The following is a 27,404-nucleotide window of genomic DNA, read 5'->3' as shown; positions in this document are numbered from 1 at the left end:
AAATAAAACAAATATGGAAATGTTAACAACTGGTCTAAGTGAAGTATATACGTAAGAGTTTTTTGTCATGTATTTTTACTTTTCTGTGTGTTTAAATCTTTTCAAAATAAAAAGTTGGAGGCTCAGTTGGTTAAGCGTCTGACTTCGGCTCGGGTCATGATCTCATGGCTCATTGAGTTTGAGCCCCACTTTGGGCTCTGTGCTGATAGCTCAGAGCCGAGAGCCTGCTTCGGATTCTGTGTCTCCCCTACCCCGCTTGCCTCTGTCTCTCTCAAAATAAATTAACTTAAAAAATTTTTTTTAAAGTGAAAAATAAAAAATAAAAGTTGGAGGAACATTCTTGGCTTTTTTATTCGAGTTACTCATTCTCAGATAAGCTTTTAATTCATCCATTAAAAATGTATTGAGCACTTACTACATGTTACATACTCACAGAGGTGCTGGGGAGTGGTGATGAACCGATAGGTAAGATCATTCTCCAATTTTCAGTTTCCTCATCCATAAAATGGATATAGAGTAATAGTATCCCCCGCATTAGCACTGTGCTTGGTTCAGAGTAGGCACTCAACAAATGTTAGCTATTATAATTCACCAACTTTGTCCATTGTTGATCTGATTTAATCTATTTGATGATTTTGGTCTTTTAATTCTGCTCTTCCATCTATTCTTCCCAATCCACTTCCTGATGTTACTGCTCATTGTTAATATTATTAGGGTATTTGAAGTTTTGGAAAGAAGATATTATATGAAGTCAAAGCAAAGATGAAATTAAAGTGGCTAGGGTATATTTTTCAAATTAGGCTTTTATATACTTGAGTATTCTAAGATCTGAAGTTTATATTCATATAGATTTTTACTGATGATTATGTCCTGGCTTAAGTAAGATTGTGTTATAAACTAGAAGCAACTAAAGAAAAATTTCTAAATTAAAAAAATATATATTAGATCTTGAACTGATTAAATAATAAACAACTAGAAACTCAATATTCTATTCCAGTAATCTTGCCTTTTTTACAAACTGTGTATATGTAACATGTTATTTTATCTATGAGTAAGAGTATGTCTTCTCTCCATTCTACTCCACCCACTCATGTTCTCAGATGCTAATGGCTCGGTCTGATAAATGTACAGTTCATTCTAAGACCATACCATAAAAGTTATCAAGTTTCCAAACTCTCCTTTCTGTGTAGACTGTGATCATAGCTTATAGCTTATTATATAAAAAAATTATTTTAATGTTACGGTACTAAAAACAACTAGATTATTCATATAGCTTGCAAAGTATTACTGAAAACTCATTGGAGTGACCCAATAATTACAATAAGTGATATTTTTGGGTTAAGTTTATTTTCAAGTGTTTATTCAAAAACATAAAACAAAACATTTCTATTTCCTTATTTTTCCCTTATAGCTTTTGAGAAGACTAAAACAATCATTCATATATTAGCATTAATAGTAAGCATCCCATCTATCTTACAGGTTTACATTGCATTTCAATACAGTTTTGTCCACTAACGGTAATGTAAATTATTTTTATTATACATTCTGGGTAGGATTAAAATAAATAACATAGGAATAATTTAACAAATCATTAGGGAAAAACTACTATATTCCAGGTTTTGAGAACACATGAATAAATAAATGGTCCCTGCCTTTAAGAAGCTCACAGTCCAGGGGTGACTGGGTGGCTCAGTCAGTTGAGGATCTGACTCTTGATTTTGGCTCAGGTCATGATCTCACGGTTCATGAGATAGGGCCCTGCATTTGGCTTTGAGTTGGCGGCATGGAGCCTGCTTGGGATTGTGTCTCTACCTCTCTCTCTCAAAATAAATAAACTAGGAAAAAAAAAAAAAGAATCTCATAGTTCAAAGCGGCAGTGGGGGCAAGGGGGAGAGACAAATAAGACTGACAATTTAATGTAGTAGACAGCTTTGAGAATGGTATGTACAAAGAACTATGGGAACCTTACTTAACGAGGGCCGCTTAATCCAGAATGGTATAATCTAGGGATGGTTTCCAGGTCCAGAGAATAAGTTTTACAAAAGAGTTTGCCAAGAAGAGAGTTAATGGTGGCTGAAAGGTATTCCTCTAAAAGGGATTGTCAACTAGTCCTAGAGAATGATGCCTGGTCTTTAAGGTTCCTTCCAACAGATCCTCACCTGCTTGATCCAACACAAGGAATCTGCATAGAGTAAGGCATCTTTCCAATATTGTGCCTATTTGTTAAATACTGGTTTCCCGGATTCTTATTTTTTGTGCCACAGAGCACAATTTAAGAAGAACATGCCATACTGACTAAAATGTTTCACAGACACTTTTTACTATGGTGTTGACCACAGATTCAGAATGAACAATCTGGTATAGTGAGTACTATACCATCTACTTTTAAGAAAAAGAAAAACAAAAGTTAAAGATTCCTGGAAAGCTATAAATTTAAACAAGTCAGGTATATAGCGTACTCTAAAATAATACAGTTCTTCTCCTCCTCCTTTTTTTTTTTTCACGTTTTTTCTTTTAAATGTGGGGAAAACAAAAAGGATCGAAGTCCCTTGCCTTGGTTATCTACAAGTACTACACTAGGTGGTGCTGTACGGCTGTTGGAAAGCATTTGCCAAGAAAAACAGTGTGGCGGTGCTGATGGCTGTCCCTGAGAGCAGTTCCAGGTCTGTAGGCAAGTAATGGGTATCATGATCTCACAAGTTTCAGCCTTCCAGTCAGATTAATTTTAAACTAAACCACAAGTTTAGCACATTTTAAAATGGGCTCAGTGTTTGACAATTCAATCTGATGCCACTGAAATGGACATTTCAAAGTTATCAAAATATAAATTTATTATATTCTACATTTCAACATGTTACCATTAATTTCATTTTAGGTAGTCTTGCTAATTATGTCTACTTCTAGTTATAAGCCTAGTTATGTCTACTACTTAATGAATCACTAATCGGTTTCTTCACATGGTTTCCTGAATTTTTGAATTACCATTAAGCAGGAAATACCAATCAAACTCCTTTGTCATTAGAGTACTGCAATATACTAATATAAATACATGAAGCAATACATTTAAAACACTCTATCAGTATAGTATTTCTTACATAAATAACATATCATGATTTTTCTGCATTACAGTAAAGCCAGAATTTTTATGAAAGTGCAGAATAAAAACAAAGCTGGACTTTTACAATATTTTCTTTTGAATGTTAAACATTAAAAAGGCGAACAAAAAAACAAACCTAAGAATCATTTTAGTTTTAAACTCTCAAAGTTACAAGATGTGTTTGTAATTTTTCAGCTTATCTTTCCAGTTCTGCTTCTAGAATTTCCCCCCATGTATCTACATCCATTGGGTACATGATTTTTTCTGGTAGGCTAAGAGGAGAACATATGTTGCTGTATCTGCCACTTAGCCATTCATGTTTCACTTTACTCTTCTGGTAATTCCTCAGTAGTATTACCTGAAAGAGGTAAATCATCATTGTTAAAAAATGGAGTAGGTGGTTAGTCAGTGAGTTTGTTTAAAACTAGAGAAGCTGAATGACAGGGCTGAAAAGAAGATTAAATATTTACTTTGATATACACATCTACTATTACATTTGTGGTAAGCATATGTGCGTGGGTGGGTGGGTGTGGGTGTGGGTGTACGTATATGTGTATACACACAAAGTGAGCCACAGAGTTTGCTGTGAGTTGTGGAAAAGGTGGAATGAAGTAGCTAACAGAGGAATATGCCTGAATTTAGTATTTAAAAAACGTAAAAGGATGGATGGGATGATGTGGTTTGCAGGAAAATACTAATTCAACTTCAAGGCCAAAAGCCAACACACTCTGTATGTCACTCTATATATGAAATCCTACCTCCTCTGTGCAGAAGGCAGAGTTGGCTCAAACCTATCACCATATTGTCAAGAACACCACAGACTTCAAAGACTAAACTTACTCTCCAGGAATATCCACTTTCTAGATCATCGTCTACTTCTCTTTGGCACACAGCTCTTAAGGTCAAGCAATGAGGTTTCCATAAGGAGTCACTGTTTCTTACTGTGTAATTCCAGCTCCTGCAAGTTATGGAAGCCCTGCACAAACTCCGAATGTCCAGCTGACTGAAAATTTTAAAAGTGACTTCTGGAGGCAACAGTTCAACAAAGGTCTTTTGACTCTCTTTCTTTTCCTTCTCAGCATCCACAGAATTCAGTTTTATGCCAGAAACTCTTGAATTATTGTTCCTCTTGAGGCTTTTCTGCATAGCTTGATGTCTTAGCAAATTATCCACATATGTAACCTAAAAGGCAAAGTTTAAACACGCTCAGTCTCTTCAGATCAGACTATAGAACCTACTCTGAGCCAGGTATTTTCTGGGTATGATTACAAGAACCTTAACTTTCATGACTTGAGGTTTTCAATCTGTAAAATGGGGCCAATGATGCTCCTTTCCTGTGTGTTCTTACAAGGATTAACAGGGATAATGTGTAAACCATCTAGCTTCATCTAAATTGCACATAGGAGACACTCAACACATGTTACTTCCCTTTAAAAAAATTTTTTTTCTGGGGCGCCTGGGTGGCTCAGTCGGTTGAGCGGCCGACTTCGGCTCAGGTCACGATCTCACACTCCGTGAGTTCAAGCCCCGCGTTGGGCTCTGTGCTGACCGCTCAGAGCCTGGAGCCTGTTTCAGATTCTGTGTCTCCCTCTCTCTCTGACCCTCCCCCGTTCATGCTCTCTCTCTCAAAAATAAATAAACGTTAAAAAAAAAAATTAAAAAAAAAATTTTTTTTAAATTTTTTAGAGAGAGAGAGAAAACAGAGTGTGAGTAGGGGAGGGGCAGAGAGAGAGGGAGACACAGAATCAGAAGTAGGCTCCAGGCTCTAGCTGCCAGCATACAGCCCGATGTGGGCTCGAACCCACAAACCAGGAGATCGTGACCTGAGCCGAAGTTGTACGCTTAACCGACTGAGCCATGCAGGCGCTCCCTACTTCTCTTCTTTTTAAATGTTTTTGGTAAATGGGTTTGTTTCTAAACATTTATGTTTCTGCTCCCAAAGAACATTATCTAAAAAAGTGAAATGATACCTCACAAACTATACTTTGAGTTTAGTAGTAGAAATAACTATTGTGAAACACGTTTGATTCCACGCATTTGCTGAAAATACTTTTGAAAATGTGTATGGTTCAATCTCTTGAACTCCTAAATACTTGTCTGTGGGAATTGATGCCTTGTCATTAAGTTCTTCATCTACAGTTTGTGACTTAACCACAACCCTGATGGACTTTTGTAGTTTATATGATAATTGTTATCTACTTGTACCTAATGGGTAGGTGCTCACAGTTGACACAGTGGAAAAGAGGTTGAAGTCCAGGTTATAACAACACAAAGCCTCAAATTTTCAATTCAGTTATTAGATCAGTGTTTTAGAAATGGCCTCTTGAAGGTATCCTACATGCATAATTATGAATGAAGAACACTAGGTATTGAGGCCATAAAGCAACAGTAACCAGCAATTATAAACAATGTTTATAACTCAGTTAGGTATAGCATATAATTACAGACTGAAAGTCCAGTTTCGGCTAATTTACCTAAAGTGCATGGTCTAGGCTCCAAAATCAGTTGAAAGCATGAGCTATTTTTGCATATAAAGACAGCTCAGATTACTCAAAATCAGTTTACTCCATGTTGCACTTCCTTTTATAATGGGGGGTGGGTTACAGTGCAGGAAGAAGGGTTTGCTAAATACTTCTTTTTAACTCAGCTAATGATTCCCCTTTCTAAACATGCTACTTACCTATGTTTCTGCACTTCTCAAGGCCACAATTGCTCCCATTCGTTTGATTGTTTATGATCCAAATTAGCTATAGTAAGAATTTTAATGTCTGTGTTCAACAGACATTAGGACTTCCTCTCGAAGTTTTGGGGAAGTAAAAAGCAAACTGATAGAAACAAGTTCATGAGTCAAGAGCAAATTTTTATCAGGAGCTCGTCTCTCTCAATATCAATACAAACCAAAGCCGAACTACTGTATTTCTGGGGGAAAAAAAAATCTCATATTAATGTGCAGAACGTTACTGTTGCATTTAAACATTTGTTACTTCTCCCAGAATCTCATTGGGGAATAAAACGCGTCCTCTCGTTACAGTTCTTTCCCAGGAGGCAAACGAATTTTTGAGTTTAACAGCTGGGGGGTGCCTCGGTGAGGTTCCTAAATTTCCGCTAGGCACCTTCTTCTAAGGCCAGTTTTGCCTGGATACCTGGAAAACTATCCCTCTTCTGCCCCTTCTTTATGAACCAAACTTTGCTGAATTATCTCTCGAGTTAGGGAAGAGCTCGCCCCCCCTTTCAGGTGTCACAGGAAGGGAGGGATCGAGAGGCGGCGCAGACACACCCCGCAGGTAACTCCACATCCCATCTGAGTGCCCTCCTTGAGGATCTCGCGCAGTCTGCATCTGCCCGAGTCCAAAGAACACGGAGCAATGACAAAAAAGCGACAATAACAACCGTCAGCACTGACTGTCACCGCAGCTCCAGGGGACTGAGCTGAGGCTGCGTCGTCCAGACGTCAGCGGGAACTCCTACCTCCAGGGCCGCGGTCCCTTCTCCGGCAAATTAAATCCTTCGGAATTCGAATCCTTCGCCATAGTCCCTCCAGTTCCGCCCACTGTAGTCCCGCCTTGCTGACTCGGACTTCGCACAGGCGTAGAGAGGAGCGCGCGTTGCCTTTTGGGAGTGGTAGTTTTATCTGGGCGTTTCAACTCAGCAAGAGAGGAGAAGGAGGGCGCCACGGACTACAAGGCCCGACATCCCCTGTGACGGGTGGGCGGTGAGAAAGCGGGGTGGTGGGGTGGTTAGCCGGGGCTTTTAAAAAATAATTTTGAGGCGGAGTGTTGGAGGAATCCCGGAGCGCGTCACTGGCCGGAGAGGAGAGGCGGGGCTCTTGCTGCGGCGCCAGACCTCTTGCCGTGCCAGGCCTGGACACCCCCGAGCGGAGCTTGTGCTCCCTCTCCCCCTGCATTTTTCCGAGGGCCTGCCTAGGCCCTGTGCGTGTCCATGGAAGGCGGAAACGGCTGCGGGGACCGTCTCCTTGCCAAGGGGTGTAGTCTTCGCCGCCATGTCCGGGGGCTTCGAGCTGCAACCGCAGGACGGCGGCCCCCGGGTGGCCCTGGCCCCCGGGGAGACGGTGATCGGCCGCGGGCCGCTGCTGCGAGTAAGTGTGGCAGGGGGCTCGGCCGGGCCCGGAGAGCCGTGCGAGGTCCTGGCTGTCTCCTGAAGCCCCGTTTCTGGCTTCCCTACCACCCGGCCCTGCCTGTCTGGATTTTAGAAGCTAGGGAGCAGCACGGTTTTCAGTCAACTTTAAACAGCTCACAAACGTTTTCTAGTGGTGCCCTTAATAAGCACTGATTTGTATGATCATTATAATTTTATCCAGGGGTCAGCAAACTATGGCCCTGGGTCCAAATCCAGGCTGTTTTTGTATGGAGCCATGTACTAAGGATGGTTCTTAAGTTTTAAAATGTGAAATGTAAACAAACAAACAAAAAACCTGTTAGCCTTTTAGGAAGAACAATTGGCCCAAGAGTTGAGGATATTGCCTCTTGGCCTGACAAGCCACAGTATTAAAGTAGAATTTGGCCCTTTACAGGAAAAGTTTGCCAACCCCTGATTTTCTCTTTCCTAGAATGATTTCTTTTAAGCTTTTGGCCTCTTGTGGGACTGTATGGGCCTTACTTCTATGGAATAGTCTTTTTCAGTAATATCAGCAGCTAACTCTTAAAGTAGAGTGTAGTGTTCCGGACATTGATCTAAGGACTTTACATGCCCCAACTTTTTAATCACTTCAAAATCCTAGGAATTAGGTGCTCTTATTATCTTCATTGTTCAGAAGAGAAAATTGAGCCATAGAGCGGTTATTTAAAGGGTGCAAATAAGTTTTTGGACATGTAGTGCCACTAAGCTATATATACTCCACCCTCTTTGGGATGTTTAGGAGTTAGGAAATTTTCCTGTTGCATTCTTAAATTTTTATAGATCTCTACCTAAAACAGATATATTATTTTTTGTAACATTCATCATATTTTGTTTAGTGCCCACTTTGCGCAGCACCTTTGCAGACGGTAGCACTGTGGGGTTACAAAGATGAATGAGATATAGGTCTCTGCCCTCTAGGAGTTTTCTCTTGGTCTCTGGAGACAAACCTGTGTCAGTGAGCTAATGCCAGCCAGTGAGGAGTGTGGACTGTTATCCTGGCTAGCCTCCAGTGTCTACATGGAACCATTGATATTATTAGCCTTAGGCTCCTTCTTGGCGCAGGAAAAGGAGTGGTACTTGGGGGTTCTGATGCAGAGGTCAGTCCTAATCGATGTGTATGTGTGTGTGTACATATATGGATAGTAAGGTTATTGAGACAGTTGAAGTTCACCTGGTATTTATTTTTTTTACTGGACAAGTAATTACTTAAATGTTTAAATAACATTGTTACTTTTCCCCATAGTTTGTTAGTTTACACAAACATTTGAATTTGAGAGAACTACCTGAGAGATTTGTTTCCTTCTTCCCTCCCTTCCTCCTTTCTCCATATATATTTAAATATATGTGTGTGTGTATACATATATATACATATGTGTGTGTATATATATATATATATATATGAAATTTAACAGAGTATGTGCTTCATCTAGAAACCTTATGTCTGTTCACAAGTGAATTTTGATTTGCTTAACAAATTGTATCACCAATACAGAGTACTGTGTTTCTGGTTAAGGGTCGATGAATTTTAGGCCTGTGTTTTATAAACATGGCAACAGGTTGCAGACTCTTTCATTACTTGTAGCTTGATCTTTGTATTATAGGCTTGCTGATGTGAGATGAGCCTACTTGGTTCCTGTCTTCAAATAGTAAGGAGTAGAAAGTTTGTCTGGTCAGAATTTTGCTTCTCCTTTTCGATTAATCATTCTGTGATGACATTCTTTTGCCAAGTTTGGCAGATATTAGAAGTGGTTATGAACAGTGTCCTAAGTGTGTGAAAGGAAAACTTTGAAGAACAAATCAGCTTGTGGTTTTTTAAAAAAAGATATTCTTTCTTTGCAGTGGTTAAAACTCAACATGAAGGTGCTATTTCAAACAGCAATTATTCCAGTGATGCTTTTTTTTGTAGTGTGAGAGAGCAAAGACTTGAAGTGGGAAAACTCAGGATGTTCATTGTAAATTACTCATAATGTGATTATTAATCATTAATACTTAATGATTAATAATGATTTTTGAACTCATTTAACAGGTTATGTTTTTTTGGAGACAAGTTTCGCAAGCGTTCATGGCCACACAAACATAAAGGTTTTTAATTCCAATGTGTAAAATGGACTTGGTGGTGAAACAAATTGATGAGAATGTCTTTGTCTTTACAGTGGCAGGAGAGCACATATAGAGACCACTTATAGATAACAGAGTACAGTGAAATTTAATGTTCTTGTGCCATTTACTTTAGTGGGAGTCATCAGGGAACCTGAGGTCTTGGTTACTTTACCAGGTTGTAATTGTGTTTTATGATCCATACCAGTTAAAGGTTTTACACCAAGATGAATCTCCATGGAATTATACTGGCTGAAGTCAGCCAATCCCAAAGGTTACATATCGTATGAATTCATTTACATAACATTATTGCAATTACAAAATTGTAAACATGGAGAACAGATTAGTGGTTGCCAGGAGTTAAAAGAAGTGGAGAGGGGAGCAGAAGGAGACTGGTATGGCTATAACACAGCAACATGAGGATTTGTGTGGTGGTGGAAATATTCAGTATCTTGACTGTATCAATATTAGTATCCTGTTGTGATACTGGACTATAGTGTTACAAGATGTTACTGCTGGGCAAACTGGGGATATGGTACAAGAGATCTTTGTGTATTATATCTTCCAACTATATGTGAAACTATAATTTATCTTAAGTAAAAAATTTAACTTTAGTTAAGGTTTTACAGTATAGCATCTCAAGAGTACCTTTAGGCCAAATTATTTGCTTTATAGTTTTTCTCTAATTAAAGCTGATTATATGCGCTTTTTAAAAAGCTGATTATACTCTTAAATGAAAACCACTGTTTCTAATTTCAAATTTCCCTTTTTCTGTTTTGATGGGGATTATATGACACATTCGTTTCTAATCTGTTTCCTCCAAGGAAAAAGGACAATGCCAGCTATCTAGTGAGTCTTCCTAACGGCAGGTGTAATAGAATCTACTGCTTTAATTGAAAAGAGAAGAGGCCCTTGGTTGTGGGTGGGGATAGTCATGGGCTCTAATATAGACCTTCGCTGGTATCAGTTCACCATTTCTAAGAATGCTATAAGTGTCCTACAAAGTATATACAAAAGTAGCCAGTAACCACTCCCTGGCCTGGCAACTCTGTATTGTTTGTGCCTTTTGCAGAATCTCACTGGCCTTTCTGGAACCTAGTCCTATCTGGTCCCTAGGGATGTGCCAAGCACTCCTAGCTGCTGGGTATCCCCTCCATCTCCTGCACCTTTTTAATCTAGTACGGTGTCTGGCACATAGTAGGCCTTCAAAGGACATGATCTCCTCCTTTTCTGTGTCTCTGCTTCTCATTCTTCCAACCCTCAAAAAGAGCCTACTTGTAACTTAGGTTTGAAAAGGATATAGAATTTTGCAGTGAATTTAAGCATAACAAAGAAGCAGTGCTACCAACTGCTAAAGCTTTCAGAGCAACATTCATGATGGATTGAATGTTAGCATTTTTTTTCTATTCCATTTCCTATTTCATTTTCATTTAGTGAATTCAGAAAATAGTTCAATATATACTGTAGTCAGAATGGAAGGATGAAAGAGAAACAAGTCATTACTCTCAAGAAACTTAGTTTCCTAGGTATGAGAGTCAGAGAAACAAGTAACTAAATAGCATTTGCAACCTCAAATGGGAACTGGAACCAGGCAGGCACCTGAGTGAATGAAATGGGACTGTGTAGGAAAAACAGCACAGGGATGATGGTAAATAAATCACAGCAGTGTCATAGATGACAGCTGCCTTAGTGTTGGGAAGGCCACAAGGAAAATGACCTGTAATGTGGTCCCCACCACTCACCCCCATGCCCACCTGGTAACAAAGTCCTATGGTTATTTTCAAGATTAGTAAGAAACATAAAAAAAAAAAAAAAAGGAGAGTAGTAAGCAATCTGGATTTTTAGATATAACCCCCAACTTCTGAAAGGTCACATTTAATTAAAAATTTTGTTTCAGTACTATGAGCCAAAGAGAAAAGGATGTTACATGATACAGAGAGGTATAGGAAGGAACCCACAGTTAAGATGAGGGGTTAGGGAAGGCTTCCTGACTCAGTGACATTGAGTTGACTTTGGAGTGTCAGAACAGTTAGCTGTTTGGTAGGTGGAGAGTGGGTGGTAGAGAGGGAAAGGCCCTTCAGGCTCAGTGGATGTATGATTTCCCGGGTCCGAGACAGAAAGTGTATGACCGATTGGATAATTGGGTAAGTGCTGACCAGGCTTGTGGGATAATCACATTACATCACTGATCCCCTTTTAACTTTTATGGACTTTGATTTTACAGTATTTCTTTTTCTTCTTTAAAATAGGCTTTATTTTTTCAGCAGTCTTAGGTTCATGGCAGAATTGAGTACAAAATACAGAGAGTTTTCATCTCTGTTCCTCACCCCACCTTTCTTCGCTGTCGATATCTTGCACTACACTGGTATATCCAATGAACCTATATTGACTTGTCATTATCATTCAAAGTCCATGGTTTAGCACTAAGCTTCACTCCTGGTGCACATTGTGTGGGTTTTGACGAATGTGTAATGACACATATCAGGTATTGTAGTATTACACAGAATAGTTTCACTGCCTTAAAAATCCTCTATGCTCTTTCTGTTCTTTCTTCCTTTCCCAACCCCTTGCAACCTACCGAACTTTTTACTGTCTCCAAATTTACCTTTTCCAGCATATCATATAGTTGGAATTATACAGTATGTAAATATAGACTTTTTTAGGCTGACTTCTTTCACTCAGTAATGGTATTTAAGGTTCCTCCATGTCTTCTCATGGCTTTTTAATGATGGGTAATATTGCAATATCTGAATGTTCCACAGTTTATCCATTTACCTGCTGAAGGATATCTTGGTTACTTCCAAGTTGTGGCGGTTATGAATAAAGCTGTTACAACCATCCATGTGCAAGTTTTTATGTAGACATAAGTTTTCAGTTCATTTGGGTAAATACCAAGGAGCTCAATTGCTGGACCATATGTTAAGAGTGTGTTTAGTTTTGTAAAAAGCTGCCAACTGTCTTTCAATGTGGCTGTACCATTTTGCATCCCCACCATCCATGAATGATTTCCTGTTGTTCCGCAACTTCACCAGCATTTGGTGTTCTCAGTGTTTTGGGTTTTGGACATTATAATAGGTGCATAGTGAATTACTTTTCACATGTATGTATATTCCTGTATATTTTACATATATTTATTTCTAAATCAATCTCTCCAATTATCTCCCACGTACTACTCAGCCTGAATATGCCATCTTCTCACATGCTTTTGTACCTCTCTCTCTGTTCCTTCCACTGGTATTTTGATTCTTGTAGGTAGCATTTGGGTATCTGTATTTTTATTTACTTATTATTATTTTTTTAATGTTTTTTATTTTTGAGAGAGAGAGAGACAGAGTGTGAACTAGGAAGGGGCAGAGAGAGGGAGGCAGAATCTGAAGCAGGCTCCCACGGCGGGGCTCGAACTCACGAACCATGAGATCATGACCTGAGCCAAAGTCGGTTGCTTAACTGACTGAGCCACCCAGGCGTCCCTGGGTATCTGTATTTTTAAAAGCTCTGAAGATGATTCTGTTGTGAAATCAGAGTTGAAAACCACTTTTGGACACACTAAGAATGCTTGGCACAGAATAAGTCTTTTAAGAAATTTTTGCTGAACTGAATTTTATTGAGAAACTTTAATGTATCAAAGTCCCAAGTGGAGATTTCAACCCAGTTTTGTCTTCCTAAGCTCTGCTTATGTTTTTACTCATTATATTGTCTCTATTATGATGCCATCTATCACATCAATGGTGAGGATAATGTTCTTACGTTTGTATAGCATTCACTTCACAAGTAGCATTGCAAGCCAAGCAGGTTGGGTGAGTTGAAACCTCAGTGGCATTAAGTCAGCCCAGTTTTATCATATTGGCTGGCTATTCAGCAACCTTGAATTAGGAGCTCAGCAGGTATTGCATTTTACTTTTTAAAATCTAAGTGATCCATATTTCATCAGTATTGTGGATTAAATAGATAGTTGTGAGGTAACCTGATAGCCTAACTACTATTATACCATTGGTCTTATGGGAAAGTATTTCACAAGTTCAAAGACCATTTCACATCCAGTGTTTTAATAACCTTTTAAAGAGAGCTTACTGGAATCTCTCTAGAGAGCCTATGTTTGTTTCCTCAAACTTGCCCTTTGTTAATATCAGAAAAATGAACTTCGGTACATTCCAAGTATGGTAACGTTAAACACCTTGTGTCAACTAACTTTTGCTCTTTTGAGGAATAAGATTGACTTATCTAATGTTTTGACAGAGTCTCAAGGTAGATTGAGCTCTGGGGAGTGCATCTTGGATCTGGTAACTGGGAAGCACTCTAGATACGACACTTTTATGCTTCATCAACAGGTTTGTCAACAATGAGTCTGTTTAATTTGGGTCTTAATTTTAGGTTTTATGTACTTGCCACATATACACACAAAAGTTTGAGGAAGATATTTTATGCAAACTATGCCTAAAGTAGAGCCTATGCTTCTTTAGGTTTATGCATTTTCTCATGATATAGATTCAAATCTCCTACCAGATGGTTGTTTTTTTTTTTTAATTTTTCTCTACCGTGGAAGTTTGAATTTGCTTATTTTTTATTTGTCTGTTGTTAATAGAGCAAACTAGACAATCTTGTGTGAAAGCACTGTAAGTTATTAAGCATTGTACAAGAAAAATTTTATTACCTTACCCTTTGGTGTCTTCTGTAATTCATCTTGGAAAAAGCAAATCTTGCCTCTTCTCTGTTCTTGTGTTTATAGGAGCCAGGCTACATGGGGATATTGTATTTACGAGATACATTATACTTGCCTGTGATATTCAGAAATTTCTGTAGGAAAACATTTTAAGAAAAATGGACTGTTGTTGGTTTTTTAGTAAATATATATAGGCAAAAATGAAATGAAAGGTACCAGTCTATTCTATTTCAGGGTCCAATAACTTTTCTGCTTTTATTTTATTCAGGTTTGTTTTTTATTTTTAGAATTTTGGAAATAATAAACAAATAGGTCAGAGACCTTGAGTCAAAACATCCAAGCATTTCTGCTAGTAGCGTAAGAAAATCTTCATTCTGTTTGACTTCAGTAGATGTCAAAAATAAATATTTGTCAAACAACTCACAAACAATTCTTTTTTTTTTTTTCAACGTTTATTTATTTTTGGGACAGAGAGAGACAGAGCATGAACGGGGGAGGGGCAGAGAGAGAGGGAGACACAGAATCGGAAACAGGCTCCAGGCTCTGAGCCATCAGCCCAGAGCCCGACGCGGGGCTCGAACTCCCGGACCGCGAGATCGTGACCTGGCTGAAGTCGGACGCTTAACCGACTGCGCCACCCAGGCGCCCCACAAACAATTCTTTTATGTTTTCATGTCTTTATCTTTTCTTCTAGCACAAACTTCATGTCTTAAAAATGAGACATGAAGACAAGGTGAAAGGACTTGTCCTTATCAGGAAACATTCAATTCAGAACCAGAAAATCAAAGAGAAGGGATCCACATTGTATCAATACAAAAGACAGAGTCCTGTCCCCATTCACGAAACCGTATGAAGAATTCAAGTAAAAAACATTTGTTCTGTAGTGTCTGAAGAAGAATTTCTGTCATTTCAGCTGTTGTTAACAAAGGATAGGAGTGATTTCAGCATTACCCTGTAGCCTGCGTATGCTTCAGCTCCTGCTGTATGCTGTGCAGTTTTTTTCATACTAAAAAAAATTCTTGTGCTTGAATGCACAGATTTGGTTAGCTTCTCTGTTTTCTACTATTCCTTCTCTGGCTGAACATAAATAAATTTGTTATTAGATGTCCAGTATTGTTGAAGTAAAGGATATTAATCATAATTGCTTTTGGCTGCAGGTAACCGAGATGTGACAAACCAAATTGATTTTTCTTTTGTAAGAGAATCTCAGGGGCAGTCAGCCCGGGGCTGTTGCAGATACTCAAGGAATCGGCTCTTCTGTGTTCCTCCTTGGTCATCCTTTGCACGTGATTCATGCCTGCAGTCGAGATGGCTGCTGTACTTTGAAGTGTCCCATTTAAGCAGGAAGAAAAGAGAAAGGCACAGGGCAAAAAAAGGTCCACTCCTTTCGAGCCTGTTCCTTGTTATCTTGAAGACAATAATCTTTCCAGAAGCTCCACTGTTTTAAAATGGAGATTTTGTTTTGTTCAGGAATGGTGAAGCCAACAGGTCATGGATGATTGCCACTGAAAAGATAATTTATTACTCACAGTTCCCAAGAGAAAGAAAGGCACACCATGCCACGCAGGGCCACGTGAGATTGGTGGGAGGCAGAAGGCAGAGAGAGCTAGGGGAACTGCAGGAAAGCCTTTCTCACAACTTTCTTAGGAATGAATGGGCAAGGCAAGATAAACAGGTGTCGGGTGGTCTAGTTTTGAATAATTTTATGAGCTCTGAGCTGTATGGGCTGTCCCTAGTTGTCTGATGCCTAGTCCTGGGGTGATTAGCACAGCATAAGAGCCAGGTAAAGCCATAATCGGGGGTACAGACTTTAGATTGGTTATTTTGCATATGAAAGGTATACTTGCAGGTGAGTCATTTACTGTGTCTAAGAACCTGATAACCCTTGGGGTAGTCCTTCCTTAGTTCAAGGTGCCAGATATTAAAACATCAGATACGGAAACTAGAAAACGTTAATACACACCCTCCCTCTCATATCCTTTCCTAGAACTTGTCGTTTGGCTACCCATAGCTACGAGGAGTTCTGGGCATTTGGATATTTTTAAATGGGTACCTTGTTGGCCTAAACAAAAGGAGAGTAAATATTAGTATGGAAGAAGAAATGAATAGCTATTGATCAAGCGACTAGTAGCATCTGGCGTACAATGTCACATGTGAAGAACTGGCATCTGAAAGCATAGGTGTAGTTTGGGGCTGCCAAACTGGTTAGCTGGTGGAACGTGCGTCTCTTGGATCTCAGGGTTATGATTTCGAGCCCCACATTGGGTATAGAGATTACTTAAAATAATATCTAAAAAAAAATTAAAATCTTAAAAAAGGTGTGCCTCAAATCATAAGTTGCAAATTCAAATGCTTGCAGAGGCCAGGCATACACTAAAGAGTGAAAGGTGTTCAGTGGGAGATTGTAGGGGTGCTGAGCACTGTGGTGGGATTGAGGGTACATATACTTTTCAAAACTTGAGAGAAAAAACAGCCTGAATGATTTGTAGCCAGTCGCCAACCAGTTTGTGGTACCCAGTCTCAAGCGAGGAAGTTAGAAAAATTTACTATAGAAAGAGTCTTATTAATTTTACTGAGATGACTGTAAATAAATTTTACTGAGATGGTGTATTTATGTCATTTAGCAATCATATACTACATTTTCTAGGTAATTTGATAATAAACCTTTTAGGCACCAACATATTTGAAATTTTAACTATTTTTCCCTCAACTTTTCATTTTGAAAGATTTCAGACCTGCAGAAAAAGTTGAAAGAATAGTGCAATGAACACTTAATATGTCTTTAGCAGATTAATTAATGGTAACATTTTGCCACATTTTCTTTATCTATCATACACACACACTCATATATATATATATATTTGTTTTTTTCTCATATATGTATTGTTTTCTGAACCCTTCTGAAGGTACATTGTATGGATTTTGGCTCTTCATCCTTAAATATGTCAACATGTATCACCTAAGAGCAAGAACATTTTTATATAAAATGTATATATACATACATAAATATATATAAACTGTTATGTACATACATATAAACTTACCACACTTGAGAAATTTATAATTGTACAGTAAATTTTAATGGTCCTATATTTAATTTTACACAACTTTTCCAATAATGTCCATTTTTAGCATTTAAAAAAATTAGGATCCAATCAAACGTTCTCTTCTTTAATCTAGAACTATTCTGTCTTTCATGGCATTCATGTTTTTTAGGAGTCCAGGCCAGTTGTTTCAAAGAAGGCCCACAATTTTGATTGTCTGATTGTTTCTATATAATAGGATTCAGGTTAAACATTTTGGGCAAGAATATTGCATATTCGATGTGAAATTGAAGCAGCTTATCACAAGGCCCAGCTAGGAGTTTGTGCTGTTGTTGGCGATGTTGGGTGGTCACTTGGGAAAGGTGGTGTCTATCAGACTTCCCCAAAAAAGACACAGTTCCCTTTGTGAGTAATCTGTGCAATGATGCTTTGAGACTTCAGGAATATTCTTTTTCTCATCAAGCTTTCACCTGAAAGTTAACATCCACTGGTCTGTTACTGAGTCAATTATTATATTTGTAGTTGCAAAATAGTGATTTTTCTGGTTCGACCATTTCTTCTTCATTAGCTGGGATTCTTTTATGAAGAAGGGCTTTTCCTCCCAGCCCTAGCCCCAGGCCCTTTTTTTGAGTTCATTGTGAACTCATGGATTATTTTTGTATTCAGTGTTTGTATTCCATTGTTACCATTATTCCTATTGATGCCCAAATTGTTTCCAGTTTTGCTGGACCACTGAACTGCTGGATGTGAGATGTGTTTTATTTCCCACTCAAGGCGTGACTATTTCTGAGAGTGATATTATCTGTGCCCCACCACCCCTAGGTTCTCATTCCCTCTCTTCTCTTCCTCCCAGTTATCACTTGCCTTGAAGCTTGATCTGCATTTGGTGTTTCTTTCCCCTCCTATATGTAAAGTTTGTGGTAATCTCTGTCTCCTAGTTGTGCTTTACATGTGGAATGTAGGTGGTTTTATGTGTTCTATTTGTTGATCTCTGATTTTTTTGTATGGTATGATTAATATTTAGGTGACTGCAGTTATTTGCTAGGAAATGGGGATTCCTCTATTTTAACTATTTTTATGGCTTTCTTAAGATGTGAAATGTCTGACTGTCAAATGAAATTTTCATTTAAATAGGGTAATCAATAAGTAGACCCTGGTAAGTGTAAGTAGTACTTTTTGAAGTATGTTATGCCATTTGTCCCTATTCTCTGTAGCTTCTAGCCAGTACATTCTTTCTGAGTCTTTGGGTTTCTGTGCTTTTCCATAGCCTTTCTCTTTCTACTTACAGACCAATAGCAATCATTTTCCCCCAGTGTTAATGCACTGCCTGTTGAACCCTATCCACTTTATTGTTTGCTGTGAATAGAGAATTGCAAATTCATATAACACAGCTTGTTAGATTTGGGTATGACATTAGAATAAATGAATAAATGGAAACCTGAAGACCTTCTGGAATTTCTTTTTTTTAATTAATTTTTTACTGTTTTTTTATTTTTGAGAGAAAGAGAGACAGAACGTCACCATGGGAGAGGCAGAGAGAGGGAGACACAGAATCCAAAGCAGGCTCCAGACTGTGATCTGTCAGCACAGAGCCTGATGTGGGGCTTGAACTCACAAACTGTGAGATCGTGACCTGAGCTGAAGTCAGAGGCTTAATCGACTGAGCCACCCAGGTGTCCCAAGACCTTCTGGAATTTCATTTAGGGCTTGATTTTCTCAGAATGTCTACTTGCTTGTTAAATAGTCATTCTACCTTATTTCCAGTTCTTTGGTATGTTCTAGTTTAGATAGTTAAGCTGATGGTAAATAATCTAAAAAATTATATTTTATGTAATGATAATGAGGGAGGCAATACAGTGTTAAAAGCAAGAGTGTCCTGTCCCTAGAATCAGATTCCTTGGGTTCAAGTCCTGGTCCTGCTGCTTATTGGCTGCGTAACTATAAGTAGTTGCTTAGCCTCTCTGCACTTATATTTCTCACTTACAAAATGAAGGTAATAATGTCTTCTCCTCAGGTTTTGTGAAGACTTAAGATAATACATGGAGTGCCTGGGTGGCTTAGCTGGTTAAGGGTCCGACTCTTGATTTTGGCTCAGGTCATGATCTCATGGTTCACAGATAGGTTCAAGCCACGTGTCATGCTATGCACTGACACCGCGGAGCCTGCCTGGGATTCTGTCTTCCTCCCTTTCTTCTCCCACCCCCATCTCTCAAAATAAATAAATAAACATTTAAAAACAAAAAAAAAAAAACCCACTGTTTTTGGTATACTATAGAAATGCACAGCTTGCCATGTAATTACACTGTTGTGGAATCATGTGTCCACTAGAGGTCATGTTATGCTTTTATACATTTTTTTCATGCTGGGGTCTGGAAAGCCTCCTTCAAAGAAAGACTGGGATAGGAAAAGTCCATTATTGCTTCCTGCAAAAATATGGTTTGAAAAATAAAGAAACCCAAGCTAGACTATTACAGGAACCATCATTGCTTGCCATGATTTTATATTTGGCAGTCTGTTACTCAGTCGGTTAGAAAATCGATTTGTATTATTGCAGTTTACAATGAGATCTTACTACCTAAGTTAGAATTAGAAATTTCTTACTCCCTGACGCAGAGTAATTTTCATTTCTTGAAACTATTTCTGACTGATTATATGCAGATGTAGAGTCATATATGACTCTTTTTCTCACATATTTATTTTTATTAATGAATATGGATTTGTAGGCCACCTACTCGAGGAGTGGCCTACACAAGTTACTTAAATTCTCTAGACTTTCAATTCCCAAGTTCATAACATGTGAACAATAGCTATGACAGTATTGTGGTGAATCTTAAGATTTAAGGGAAAGTTCTATGCAAATGATAAATCATTTTTATAAATGGTAAAGTGCGTTATCACCTGATAATGTCCACAAGACACATTATGGGAAAGAATACAGGAACCTCCGAGTTTCTTCTCCCCTCTCTGGTAGATTATTAGTTTAATAGTGTATATATTTTAAATGGGCTACCTTTAAGACACTTCATTTTAGAAAATGTTCTAAAAATCAACTGTAGCGATCAAAAATTCACATATGTGGAATTCATTCCACTGTGATGCTTGATGTTACTACTTTTATATAGTCATAGTCTTATATGTGAAACTGCTCTCTGGTTAAAAAAGATGACTACTGATTCCTGGCACTTTGACATTTTTGCAAGTTTTTGCGTAACTAAAGAGTTTAATTGAACTGGGCATGCTGTAGTCTGTTTTTACTGATAATTTTGGTACTGATATGGATAATATCAGAGTTGAAGTGATACAGATACTAAGGTAATCAAAAGATGGGCCACGTAATTATGATGTTAAGTAAAGTTGGTGCTTGAAACATTTTCATTATGTATCAACCACAAGTAACAAAGGCAGTCTTAACCATCATGTTTATAGTTCTGCAGGGAAGACTCAGTTGGCAATTTCAAGATTTAAAGTGCAAGCCATTTCTAAACTTTGGTATGCAGAAGTGCTTGTGTGTAACTAAAGCATGTTGACTCAAAAGGGGAAGCAAATATATGTATTTTACCTTTTAAAATTAACATGTGTATGTATTGTATTATACACACACACACATACACATAAATGATAATCTCTTACTCACTGTGAATATTTGGTTTACACCACTCCCCCTCCCACCTTCCTGTTCTCTTAACTACTGCTGATGGCCCCAGAGCTCCAGTGCAGGTGGGCCTGACCCCAAACCTGGTTGTCACACCTTTATATTTACCAGACTGCTGCTCTTTAAAACCTTTGTCATTATAACATGCTACATATTTCTTGTACTTGAGAAGTTTCCTAATAAGTACACATTGTATACGTTTTTTTCCCATTTTATGAGTTTTATTGATGAGAATCTCCACTAAATGTCTATCTTGAATGGAAGCCATCATGAAAATTTTGGGATGTGTTAGATCTCAAGCTTGAGTCTCTGCTCTTCTATTTTCTTCCTGTTATCTTGGGCAGGTCCCTTAATCTCTTGAGTTGTTTTGTTATCTGTTCAATGAGGACAATCATTTTAATATACAGTTGCTGAATAAGTATTTGATATGTAGCCTACTAATATCAGAAACATTGCTGTGGGTTTTTGTTGTTGTTGTTACTGTTTTTTTTTTTTTTTTTTTTTTTTTTTTTTTTTTTTTTATGGAGGTAGCTGCATTAGAAATGTTTATTTTTTCCCCCCTGTAGATAACAGACAAGAGAGTGTCCAGAAGACATGCAATTCTTGAGGTGGTCGGTGGCCAGCTTCGAATCAAACCGGTAAGTATGTTATTCATGACTCATTTAAAAAAAATTTTTTTTTTTTACCATTTATTCATTTTTGAGAGACAGAGTGTGAGTGAGGGTGGGGGGAGAGAGAGAGGGAGACACAGAATCTGAAGCAGGCTCCAGGCTCCGAGCTGTCAACACAGAGCCCAATGCAGGGCTTGAACCCATGGACCTCAGGAGATCATGACCTGAGCCGAAGCTAGACGCTTAACCTGCTGAGCCACCCAGGCGCCCCTATTCATGACTCATTTTAACTCTTTGTCTCTCACCTTTTTCCAGCTCCTGGTTAGAGGGCTTATTTTCTAAGGTTATGCAAATAGAGAATCAATTTCAGAATATATCCTTCTTATTTCCAGAGGATAATTGGGAGATAAAATCTAAACTATTTAAAGTATTTTTTTTCCCATAAGACAGTGCTACATTTACATAGTCACATTTTAGTGAAAGATGACCACCAGTTCATGTATAAATTAGGATTTTGTTCATAACTGGATATTACAAATAAGATCCTATAAGGAAGCCTGTAACTATGTAATGGTTTATTTTGGGGGAGTGGGGTAGTGACCAGAGTTACTTAAATGTTACAGGATTGGGGGTGCCAGGATGACTCAGTTGGTTAAGCATCTGACTCTTGATTTTGACTCAGGTCATGATCACACAGTTTGTGAGACTGGCTGACAGTTTGTACTGCTTGGGATTCTCTCTCTCCTCTCTCTCTCTCTCTCTCTCTTTTAATTTTTATTTATTTTTTTAAATTTACATCCAAGTTAGCCTGTAGTGCAACAGTGGTTTCAGGAGTAGATTCCTTAATGCCCCTTCCTGTTTAGCCCATCCCCCTCCCACAACCCCTCAGTAACCCTCTGTTCTCCATATTTGAGTCTCTTATGTTTTGTCCCCCCTCCCTGTTTTTTTATTATTTTTGCTTCCCTTCCCTTATGTTCATCTGTTTTGTATCTTAAAGTCCTCATATGAGTGAAGTCATATGATATTGGTCTTTCTCTGACTAATTTCACTTAGTATAATACTCTCTGGTTCCATCTGTGTAGTTGCAAATGGCAAGATTTCATTCTTTTTGATTGCCAAGTAATATTCCATTGTATGTGTATGTATGTATATATACATATACATATGCCATATGTGGCATATATATATATATGTACATGCCACATTTTCTTTATCCATTCATCCATCGATGGACATTTGGGCTCTTTCCATACTTTGGCTATTGTTGATAGTACGGCTATAAACATGGGGGTGCTTGTGTCCCTTCGAAACAGCACACCTGTATCCCGTGGATAAATGCCTAGTAGTGCAATTGCTGGGTCGTAGGGTAGTTCTATTTTTAGTTTTTCGAGGAACCTCCATTCTGTTTTCCAGAGTGGCTACACGAGCTTGCATTGCCACCAGCAGTGCAAAAGGGATCCTCTTTCTCCGCATCCTCACCAACATCTGTTGTTGCCTGTGTTGTAATGTTAGCCATTCTGACAGGTGTCAGGTGGTATTTCATTGCGGTTTTGATTTGTATTCCCCTGATGGTGACGGATGTTGAGCATTTTTTCATGTGTCGGTTGGTCATCTGGATATCTTCTTTGGAGAACTGTCTCTTCATGTCTTTTGCCCATTTCTTCACTGGATTATTTGTTTTTTGGGTGTTGAGTTTGATAAGTTCTTTATAGATTTTGGATACTAACCCTTTATCTGATATGTCATTTGCAAATATCTTCTCCCATTTTGTCAGTTGTCTTTTGGTTTTGCTGATTGTTTCTTTCACTGTACAGAAGCTTTTTATTTTGATGAGGTCCAAGTAGTTCATTTTTGCTTTTGTTTCCCTTGCCTCCAGAGACATGTTGAGTAAGAAGTTGCTGTGGCCAAGGTCAAAGAGGTTTTTGCCTGCTTTCTCTTCCAGGACTTTGATGGCTTCCTGTCTTACATTGAGGTCTTTCATCCATTTTGAGTTTGTTTTTGTGTATGGTGCAGGAAAGGGGTCTAGGTTCATTTTTCTGCATGTCGCTGTCCACTTTTCCCAGCACCACTTGCTGAAGAGACTGTCTTTATTCCATTGGATATTCCTTTCTGCTTTGTCAAAGATTAGTTGGCCATACGTTTGTGGGTCCATTTCTGAGTTCTGTATTCTGTTCCATTGATCTGAGTGTCTGTTCTTGTGCCAGTACCACACTGTCTTGATGATTACAGCTTTGTAATGCAGCTTGAAGCCCTCTCCCTCTCTCTTTATCCCTCCCCTGCTTGTTCTCTCTCTCTCTTTCTCTCAATATAAGTAAATAACCTTTAAATAAATGTTACAGCATTGTTTTTTAATAGATTTTTATATATCTGTGTGTACAGTGGAATATTTCTAAAATTTAGACCTTGTTCTTTAGGGTTCTATTTTAATTTGAAAGTTCTTATTGAGGGCTAAAATTTTAACAGCTTGCTTTATAGTTAAGTACTGATATATTGTAGAGATATCAGTTTCTGATATTTCATTTGAAAAATTAGTTGTGTAGGAGAATAAAAAATGTGTATGAGAGTCCATCTATTTTGGACTGCATGCTGTGGCAGTAAAAGTAATATGGCATGAAATTATATAAGTCATATATTATATATAAAAATAAATATATATTATATAATAAATTATATAATAAAATATATAACAATATAAAATAAATTTATAACATTTAAAATTTATATGTATTTTCATCTTATATGTACAACTGCCTTTTGTATCATTAGTGCTTTCTTTTACACATAAAGTACTTTTATTATCCTATGTTGAGCTATTGAGATTGACAAATGCCTATGAATTTCTTTTTTTTAATGTTTATTTATTTTGAGAAAGAGAGAGTATGAGTGAGGGAGGAGCTGGGAGAGAGGGAGAGAGAGAATCCTGAGCAGGCTACAAGCTGTCAGTTGTTCTCACAAACCATGTGATCATGACCTGAGCCAAAGTCAGATGCTTAACTGACTGAGCCATTGAGGTGCCTCCTGCCCCTTTTTTTAATATTTGTTTTGTGTTTGAGAGAGAGAGAGAGAGAGAGTGTGAGCAAGGGAGGGGCAGACATAGAGTGGGGGATAAAGGATCTGAAGCAGGCTCTGTGTTGAAAGCAGACAGCCTGATGCAGGGCTTGAACTCAAGAACTGAGAGATAAGATCTGAGCTGAAGTCAGATGCTTAACTGATTGAGCCACCCAGGTGCCCCAAGTTAAACTTTATCTTTTGTGAAGTGGGTCAGATTTCTGCATGGGAGTTGAGCAATTTTCCATTAAAAGAAGATATCTTTTAGAAAGCATTCTTCATCTTTACTTGGTCTTTAATTAGATTATACTCCTGTAAAACAATTGTTTGAAGTCAACAAGTGTCTTTTGAGTACCAAACTGTGATAGATACAAAATTAGAAACTAGAGAAAAAAATTCCTCATTAGATTATAGGTATAAAACTAAAATTTGGTACAATAAGGTTTTTTAAAATTATACTTTAGTTCATATTTATCTTTTAAATATTATTAGTATAATTTATGAACTTTCTAGTAAATATGACCTTATATACATGGGAGAAAGATAAATATTTTTTTACCTTTTCCTTGGCAGCATTGTTTTTGACAATTTAGAATATCAGGGCCCTCTGGAGAATACCTAATTGTACAAAGTCGGCAAGTTGTTAAGTGGGAATTAGAACTCAGGTTCTTTGAACCCTATGCATTATTATTATTATTTTTTCATTATATTTCCCAAGTCAGGATTCCTTTGCCATTTGATATTCTCTTCTTTAAAAAATTTCTTGAAGGTAAGACTAACTGGTGAGTTTTCTTCACAAGATGATTTGGTTCCTTCAGTTGAGTAGAAGTTTACAATTGAAAGCCCCCTTAGATCCAGTCTTATGTATGTGGGAATTTGATTTGGGCCAGAGCTGGCACTGCCATCAGTGGAGAGGGGGAGTTTTCATCAATAAATGGTACTGGAATAGTTTGTTATTTGTTTAGGGGAAAAAAATTAAACCCCCTGCCTCAAACCATACACACAAATCAGTTTTAGGTGGCTTAAGTGTGAAAGTCAAACGGTAAAACTGTTAGATTATATAGGAAAAAACCTTTGTGACATTAGAGTAGGGAAGTTTTAAAATAGCTATAAAAAGAAAGATTAAAAAAATCCAATTACATTAAAATTAAGAAACTTTGCTTATCAAAACAGTATAATGAAAATGAAAAACATAGCAGGGAAAAGTTATTTAAGACACAAGTAGTTGACAAAGGAATGATATCCAAAATATATAGCAAATGCCTTCAATCAATGAGAAAAGATAAACAATCCAATCAAAGTATGGGCTAAAGACTTACTTGAGTGGCACATTATAGAATTGGAAACCTGACTGTTTAGTAAACATGAGAAAAGTGCTCAGCATTGTTATTAAGCAGAGAAATGTAAGGAAACTGCAGTGAGATACCATTGCACACCCAACAGATTGACAAAAATGAAAAGTCTAACAATTTCAAGTATTGATGAGGATGTAAACAAGTAGAACAGTTATAAACTTTTGGTGGGAGCTTAAATGTTGTAGCCACTTTGAAAAATAACTTGACGTTAATTTCCTAAAATTGAAGGCGTGCATTTCCTACAAGCTAGATCTCATACATGCATAGATGTGTACAAGAACCTGAAAAGCAAAGTTATTTATATAATAGCAAGAAACTAGACACAACATAAATTTCTATCAACAATGGAATTGATAAATATATTGTGATATATTCATTTAATGAAATACACTACAACAGTGAGGATAAATTACAGTGAAAGCATGAAAAATATAGATTAGAATCAGGAGCATGACATTGATAAAAGCAACATTGAAAGAATATATACAGTATAGTTTCATTTATATAAGATTAAAAATTCTACAAAAATAAACAGTATATTCATGATCATCAACTTGAGTGCCAAAATAATAAAGAACATTAGGGAAGTGATAGATACAACAGTCAGTATAATAATTACCTTTGAGTGAACTAAGAAGAGAATGGGATAGGGAATGACTCAAAAGGGACATCAAAAGTTAATATTCTTGGAGCGCCTGGGTGGCTCAGTCGGTTGAGCATCCAACTTCAGCTCAAGTCATGACCTCACAGCTCATGAGTTCGAGCCCTGCGTTGGGCTCTGTGCTGACAGCTCAGAGCCTGGAGTCTGCTTCTGCTTCTGTGTTTCCCTCTCTCTCTGCCCCTTACCCACTTGCATTCTGTCTCTGTCTCTCTCAAAAATAAATAAACATTAAAAAAATTTTTTTTTAAAAGTTAATATTCTTTTTCTGAAACTGGGTGGTGGATCCACACATAATATCTAACATGTATTATGTCTTTAAAAATTATTATTGAACACTTATGACATGAAAAAGGTGTAGTGAATAATAGTACAATGTGATGCAGCTACTTTTGTAATGCCAAACTACTAAACATGAAAGGACATGAAAAAAATGTATTTATTTTTAAGGAAATGTACAACTCTAGTACTCGAATTTTATTTTTAGAATAGTATTTAATTGGGTTTTGAATTTTATTCTGAAAATTATTTACACCATACCATTCGAAGGAAAGTTGCTTCTTAGACTTGGTGATATACATATAGGTCCTTTGCTGTATATAATGCTTGATTTCTTGTTTATGTTAATGTAGTTGCAACAAAATGCCTATCTCCTTGAAATAGGTGTATTTGTTTATTCACCTGCTTAATGTAGCTGCACCATCAAGGTGTGATTTAGGGAAATTTAGAGAAATTCTAAACTGACCATAGTTGTTAATAGAAATGTTAAGGTCTTGAAAATAAAGAGATAGACAAGTAACTTCTAATTCATTCATTTAATCTTAACATGTGCTAAATATCATTTACCTTCTGTTCTGTAGTCAATCACAAATTGATCTATTAAAGCAGGTTATATGTACAACTGAAATAAAATTTTGAAAGAGAAGCCATGGTTTAAAAGTTTTTTGTAAAATTGTGTAAATGAATTATAACAAATGTTTTATTATGATCCTTTCTGTATGCTATCTACTCCAAATTATGTTTAAGTGATTAAATTTTTTCTACT

The 27,404-nt window shown here is 37.5% G+C and overlaps 2 protein-coding genes across 5 annotated transcripts in view; one reads left to right on the top strand and one right to left on the bottom strand.

Annotated features, from left to right (window-relative positions):
* Positions 1–1,328: 1,328 nt before the first annotated feature.
* FBXO48 (F-box protein 48) lies at positions 1,329–6,751 on the bottom strand. 3 transcript variants are annotated; one of them, XM_040458211.1, is made up of 4 exons: positions 6,566–6,751; positions 5,778–6,016; positions 3,938–4,279; positions 1,329–3,455 (listed from the first exon to the last, which is right to left on the bottom strand). In XM_040458211.1, exons 3-4 carry the CDS (start codon positions 4,241–4,243, stop codon positions 3,294–3,296), a joined length of 468 nt encoding a protein of 155 aa, XP_040314145.1. In that variant the 5' UTR covers positions 4,244–4,279; positions 5,778–6,016; positions 6,566–6,751; the 3' UTR covers positions 1,329–3,293. The 3 variants fall into 3 exon arrangements, with proteins under 3 accessions (XP_040314145.1, XP_040314147.1, XP_040314146.1); XM_040458213.1 differs by having other exon boundaries at positions 5,778–5,922; XM_040458212.1 differs by lacking the exon at positions 5,778–6,016 and having other exon boundaries at positions 6,566–6,750.
* A 129-nt stretch (positions 6,752–6,880) lies between these two features.
* Positions 6,881–27,404, top strand: part of APLF (aprataxin and PNKP like factor) — an 85,161-nt gene continuing 64,637 nt past the window's right edge. Inside the window, exons 1-2 of one of the 2 annotated variants that reach the window (XM_040458210.1) lie at positions 6,881–7,193; positions 21,254–21,325. In XM_040458210.1, the coding sequence (XP_040314144.1) occupies positions 7,098–7,193; positions 21,254–21,325 (168 nt within the window). In that variant the 5' untranslated portion in view covers positions 6,881–7,097. The remainder of the gene's footprint in view (positions 7,194–21,253; positions 21,326–27,404) is intronic. The other variant, XM_040458209.1, reaches the window with a different exon arrangement.

Source organism: Herpailurus yagouaroundi, unplaced genomic scaffold (genome assembly GCF_014898765.1).
Source record: "Herpailurus yagouaroundi ecotype Mexico unplaced genomic scaffold, PumYag 221, whole genome shotgun sequence".
NCBI lineage: Eukaryota > Metazoa > Chordata > Mammalia > Carnivora > Felidae > Herpailurus > Herpailurus yagouaroundi.
This window is presented reverse-complemented; position numbering and strand designations above follow the sequence as displayed.

What these genes read in the sequence shown, in the direction of transcription:
- FBXO48 (XM_040458211.1), bottom strand. Translation starts at nt 4,243, where the DNA reads ATGCAGAAAAGCCTCAAGAGGAACAATAATTCAAGAGTTTCTGGCATA. An exon ending in AAAGTGGATATTCCTGGAGA is followed by an intron (nt 3,456 to 3,937) that starts GTAAGTTTAGTC and finishes TACCTCTTTCAG; the next exon opens with GTAATACTACTGAGGAATTA.